Genomic DNA, 6,477 nt, shown 5'->3' on the forward strand with positions numbered 1-6,477 from the left:
GTGGGGCCGGGGGGGCGCGGGGCCCCGCTCCGGCTGCCGGAGGGTCGGAAAGGCGGTTGGGGGCTGCCCGGGGGGCTCGTCGCCTCTTGCCGTGGTGCTGCCTGGCTTTGGGTTGGTGCGTGGCGGTGCTTGTTGGGTTTCGCGCCGCTTGTGTGACCGCTCCGCGGTCAGAGGTCGGTCCGAGGAGCTTAATTGTTCCGGTTGCGTTCAGTCAGGTATCGGGCCGTGTTAATTCCCTTCTCAGGCTGTGACTGTTGCCGATTCTTCGCGATGCCCGCAGCCTGTGGAGGCAATGCAACAGGCAGTCGGAGGGTGAAGAGAATGTAGTGGGTAGTCCGGAGTGAACGCCATCCCCAGGCGTTTTCTGTGCTCCCGCGTAGGGTGTACGTCCAGCTGAGAAGCATCCTTGTCGTGGTCTGTTTTGTGTGCTTCAGCATGCCAAAGTCACAAAACTGAAACTACGAGTGCCTAGCCAGCAGCCTGACGTGTCCAAGACTCGCACCTCTTAGCACGGAGAGTGCTGTTCTGCCCCTTAACGTCTCGGGCATTCTTGGATGCTCGTTGCTCGAGGGTCTCTTGGTTAGGGGAAATAACGCGTCCTGGGCAATTGCAGGCTTTGGGTCGCAGGCAGACCTCAGCCACGTGCGCCGTGCCTCACAGCAGGTTCTGCATCCCAGGGTTGTGTGCGCGTGTTTGTAGCTGGTGGAGGACGTCTGGTATATGAAGGTGAGATTGAAAACAGATTGTCTGGAGCAGAGCTGCTCAAAAGTAGCCAGAAAAAAATGTTAAAAATGGCAGCATGTCTTCAGAATGCTGCAAGAGTACGGGCTGTTTTATCATTGCCTCTTCTCCCCTGAAGCCTCATCTAGGCTGGCAGCTGATGATGCTGGCTAATATATCTAGAAAGGTCTTAGTAGGGGGGGCCCGGTGTGTTTAGTGCGTTAATCTGATCAGGTTAAAACCCACCCCCATGTCCAGGTAAACTGGCGTGCTTTAGCACCATGGGCCTAAGATGCAACTTTGGGGACTAATCCACATGGAGACACTTGGGAAACTAGACCTCCGTGTGGCTGCAGTCATTCAAAATTTGATGTAGTTCCCATGTACTTGAGTCTGTTTTATGGGTATTCACTGAAGATTTAACATGCTTGCATTACACTGAACTATATTAGTGCTGCCACTTAAGTTGTACTCTTTTTCATAGTCCACACTGCCCCTACCTAGATAAATCCTGAAATCACATCTGAAATCCAAAATTTTGAGGGATTCAAGTTATGCCTGTGTGGAAAATGGGTGTTGTTAACTGAGGCTGGCAGTAAAGAAGAAGTAATTCACAAGTTTTAAGTGGAGTTCAGACTTCAGTTTGACCCTTAGTTCATTGTCTTGTCTTCTGTACTCTAAGTTTGGTCACTGATTAGCCAACCCAAGTAAAAAATACACTTTTTGAAGCACAGACATATTCCTGAAAGATAACAGGCTGTGTATTCAGTCACTGAGAAGCAAAGATAACAAGTAACGTGCCAGATAAGTGACAGAAAGGGGACAGGGTTTTCAAAGAGCAGTGAATTGGTTAACAACACTAGGTTTCTTTTAGTTTAATGATCTTGTTACTTGCCCGTGCCTTAAAACAGGAACAGTTCTAGTTAGTTCTTGTCCGGAAGAATACCCCTATAGAGGCTATTCCAGAATTACTTTTGAAGCTCTTGCAGCATGATTGCTCAGTAGTAAGGATGGGTGATTTTAATGTAGGCGAAGTGTGATAAGGAATGGTATTTCAGTATCAGTCTACATAATATGCAGAGGCTTTTAACTTGCATTTAATCTGTCACAGGTATTGTAAAACGGAAGCACAGTACAAACTGTATGGGAGTAGGGAAACGAGAAGTATACTTGTTAAGGAAAGGTATTGAGCAGTCTTAAATGCACCTTCACAATACACAGTATTATTGTATATTGGCAGTGATTGAGCTCTATGATGTTATTCAGTAATTTACCAAAGTATTGCTAGTCGATAGTAAATATATTATCAAGCTGATACAATTAATGTGCGTTAGAAATACATCATAATACTTAAAGGAATTCCTGGATCAGGTTTTGAGTTGTTGTGATGAAATACATCTTTCTATATGGTTCATCAGGCTAACGTGATAACCTTATCTTAATTTTTGAGTGCTTGATTTTTGCAAGCTTTGCCTTCAATCAGTTGAAAATTTACGTGGGTTCTCTATTTTTTCCAACAGTTGAGAAGCTGAGTTGTTTGAGTTAGCTCTACACTTGAATAAAAAGGCAAGGAGTTCTGAGGAATGATTCAGTATCAACTTGTTTAGTATCAACTTGTCATAAAATCCCTGGCAACAAAACTTTTTTTCTTTTCATAGACAGAAGAGAGAACTTTTATTTACTATAAGTGGAAACAGACTTTCACATACTGTAATCTTCAATATGGCGTTTTCCTATGCAAGGTTTAGAACATTGAATCCTATCACTAACCCATACTGATCTATTTGTTTTAATAGCACACTTCTATTAAGGCTTTTTCTGTTTACATTAGAGCTCACTGATGTGGACAAGTGAAAGTATTAGGGAGTACTTCCTTTTAGGGAAGAATTGGAGTCCTTTAAGGCAAGCTTGGATCAATTTGTGAATTGTTACTTTTATTAACTTCCTGAATTAATAGTTGGTCATGTTTATATTAGAAAGTTTTGCTGCTTTAAGTCAACTGGCACTTCATTATACAAATAAATTCATTTTTTCTAAACTCTCTTACTCAGAAATATTCAAGTCCTCAAAATGCCTAGTAACTGAACAGGGAAAAATACCTCATTTGTGTGAAACTTTAATTTTTGTTATACACACATGGATACACTTTTTCTTTCGATAGAAGCACTTCGTTACTTTATACTTCCTTCTCCTCACTTGGTTTTTCAGGGTGGACCTATGATAGAGTATGTGTGTGATTTGTTCTGCTACAAACCACAAATGTATGTTAACTATGTGTGTAATCCAGAAGTTTAACATGCTAAAAATACATCTGTGTTAGTTCCTGTCAAGTTAAATAGTATTATACCCTAAAAGGAAAGATGTACAGTACAGCTGGTCTTTAGACAACGCCCACCTGAGGCCTTTTTTTTTTTTCCCCTTTCCCTTTTGACAGGAATGATACTTCAACAAAACCCAGTACTTACCCTGAATTACTTCTCTTTAGCTTAGGGTTCACACTTTAACCTATCTGTGTGACCTTAAAAGGAATAGGGTAAAGTTAAATCATACTATTCACCATCTTTGTCAATCTAAATGTATTGTTAAATCTGAAAACTAAAAATATTTTTTTCAGTAATGATGAACGTTCTTTCTCTACACTAAAAATCTCTTTGCAAAGTGAACAGTTTGTGTATTTATTTTCGCTTAATGGCTTGCAAATGTTTTCTGGGTGATAGAGTACTTGCAACCAAACATTCCCTTAACATTTAAAACTGAACTGTCTCATTTATAAACTACAAACAAATGAAAATGGGGATGGCATTTTTGTATCTGCTTAATAAAATTACATTTAAGTTTTTAGCAAGATAGGAAATGAATAGTCAGAAGCATGCCCCTGATAGGTGAAAAGAGGAAGGCCAAATATTAGGTCATTTCTTCTGGTCTCTACTTTGTTCTGTAGTATTAACTAGTCCTGATTATATTTTCTCTTAATGTTATTTTAATCTCTGCCATAAATGGGGGACCATGCAGCCGCAAAGTCTGCACACACCAAGTCTGATGAAGAGCCTGGAATTTGTTTAAAATACTTCAAACACCAGTCATCTCTCACAAGAGGATTTAGAGTGGGAGTAGGGGTGCTTGAGTACAAAAAGTGTAAGCAAGGAGAAGGAAGGGAAAAACTTTTAATTTACTCTAAATTTATTACTTTAAAGGTGGAATGCACCTCCTTGCTAAAATGTCTTAATGCCCACCATCTTCCCTACTGTAATCCAGTGGTATAGTATAATTGGTGGCTTTTAATTTTTAGGGTAAGTTTTAGCTTTGCTTTACAGGGGACATTTTCTAGTGTACAGGTGTTACAGAAGTTCTGGGAACCTTTCTGGACTAGATCTCTGTTGCATGTCTGCCTGCAATTGCAGGGTCTAGACTGGGGTAACCCATGTTCTCTTTTTAGTTCTGTATTCCTAAAATTCATAGTTCACCTTAGAATCTGTGGCCACTGTTAAGTCACAAATGATTAGAGGAAAAACGATCACAATATTCAGTGTCTCCTCCCCCTTTCTAACGTGACCTGCATTCCCATCATACTTGTGCAGATTATGTACTGCTTATATATCTCAAATATACTGTTCATGCATAAAGCCAACTTCCCTTTTTTTACATGGTCTTAACTTGTTTAGTATTTTTCGCTGTAGCAGCTAATGAAATTATGCATCTGCAGACAATACAGTCAGCATATGTCAAGCCATTTGTAAAGTAAATTCTGACAGACCGTGTGAACTGTTTGCTAAGTTTAGCTAATGGTTCATGCTAACCATTATCCAGTTATATACCAAGCTGATTGACCACTAGCCTGTGGCAGGGGGCATGCTCTGACCCCCAGGTAGCCAAAGGAGGGTTCAAGGTATAGGTGTGTGCTGTATATGAAAAGGTCATTTGTAGCACGAGTTCCAGTACTACACTTTTTCTGATTTGCTATATGTAGCAGTAGTAATGATGATCCAGATTTTAAAGGATGTTGCCAAGACATATGTAGCCAACATCCCTGACAGGCTTGCACAGCCCACAATTTCTCTGTGTCTTGAAGAATATATACGTAGTACTGGCCTCCTTGTTTCCAAATGTATCTAGTAGAAAAGGGGAAGAAAAATTTGGAGACGGTGAGAATGATCAGAGACAGGGAACAGCTCTTACACGGGGAGTGCGTGAATAGGCTGGGGGTCTTCATTCTGAAGAAATTACATAGGGGGAGAGACTGGGCAGGGTTAGGCTGTATGTCCCAATACAAAAACTAGAGGCCATGAAATGAAGCTGGGAGCCAGACTGAAAACAAACAGAAGTAGGAGAGACCTCAGGGTATGAGTCACAGATCTGTGGATTTCCTTTTTAAGGGGTTTTCTGGATGCATAAAGTTTATATGTGTTGAAGGGAAGACTTAACAAATAAGTGAAGGAGATCCACTGAGGATGAATAAACAGTCAAACCACAGGGAATCCCTTGAGCTGAATGTGGTCAGATGCTGGTTGGAAGAGTATGTGCACGTCCTGCTCTTGTTCTGCTGAATCCGTAAGCTACCAGGTATGGTTGGGGACAGGCAACTGGACTAGATGGCCTTGCGGTCTGAGTCACAGTGGCCATTCTGACCCTCTTCCAAGCATTCATAAAGATTGAGTAATGTTGTGAACATCTTGACCGTGCGAAAAGATCCAGCAGCAGTTTGTTCTTGGACTCGCAAGAATCTCTGTGGGTGAGATAAATCTGTGAGAGATTGTAGTTTGAGTTTCATAGCTTGTGGTGCCAGTTTTGGGACCTCTGTCCCTTTCTGAGTCATCTGCATGTGTGGCAGCAGCTCTAGAGTGGTGAGTGCCTGCCTGCCTGCAGGTAGTCAGATGTATCCTGTTATCAGGTAGTCCAACACCTGGAAATACATTTGTATGTGTCTGATTCATACAGTGCCATACACATCTGGAAGAAGGGCCCGCGACAAAAAGCTCTGTGTGAGTCGTTTATGTACTGCCTCAAGGCCTGACACCTGTAATCTTGCTTGCTTCTTCTGTGTGTGTGAGGGTCAGCTCTGGTTTGCCAAGGGAGCTTGGCTGTCACACTCAAACAGGCCCTAGCATCCACCTGTATGTACGTATTTCATTTTTAGGCAGAGGTGGTCGGCTGCGAGTCATCATCTCACTGACCAGTTAAATCTCGCTGAGCCAGTGTGTATGCATTTTCAGACCAAGAGTTTGTTACATATGTTAAAGCTTCCCCCCCTGGCCAAGTAATAGAGCCAGTTTTCCATCGGACTGTGTCAGGGCACTCAGCTGTAAGGGAATTTACAGGGTGGCCTGTATCTGCTATAGAAATTCTGTCTCCTAGCCTCCATAGCCTCTGATACAGGAGCTATGCTCACAGCATATATGAAGAGTGAGCAGCACCTTGTTGTAGTCAACCTTGCACAGTAGCAGAGAAGTTCCTAGGAGGATGGTTGTAGTGAAGTGAAAATTAGAGCGGTCCTGGCCAGGCAAAGAGAAATCTGTACATCTTCCCAGCAGACTTTCACCCACACTATTACAATATTTAAGCATGGAGCATCTATGTGTAGTTTAGTTGTTTGCTCAGAAGTTCTATCAGCTTTGGAGGCAGTGCTGTAGTAGCAAGGAAAGCTCAGCTGACCAGCTTGCATCCCGACTCCCTAACCAGGTTTTCATGGGAATGACGTAGCCTGTTGTGTCATGACTTAAGTGTGCGTGTGGGACAAGACAGAGCTGTTCAGTATCTCTT

The 6,477-nt window shown here is 42.3% G+C and overlaps 1 protein-coding gene across 1 annotated transcript in view; it reads left to right on the plus strand.

Annotated features, from left to right (window-relative positions):
- Positions 1–720: 720 nt before the first annotated feature.
- NID1 (nidogen 1) overlaps positions 721–6,477 on the plus strand; it is a 49,538-nt gene continuing 43,781 nt past the window's right edge. The window contains exon 1 of the mRNA XM_009329220.1: positions 721–726. Within this exon, the coding sequence (XP_009327495.1) occupies positions 721–726 (6 nt within the window). The remainder of the gene's footprint in view (positions 727–6,477) is intronic.

Source organism: Pygoscelis adeliae, unplaced genomic scaffold, assembly GCF_000699105.1.
Source record: "Pygoscelis adeliae isolate BGI_AS28 unplaced genomic scaffold, ASM69910v1 Scaffold77, whole genome shotgun sequence".
NCBI classification, from domain to species: domain Eukaryota; kingdom Metazoa; phylum Chordata; class Aves; order Sphenisciformes; family Spheniscidae; genus Pygoscelis; species Pygoscelis adeliae.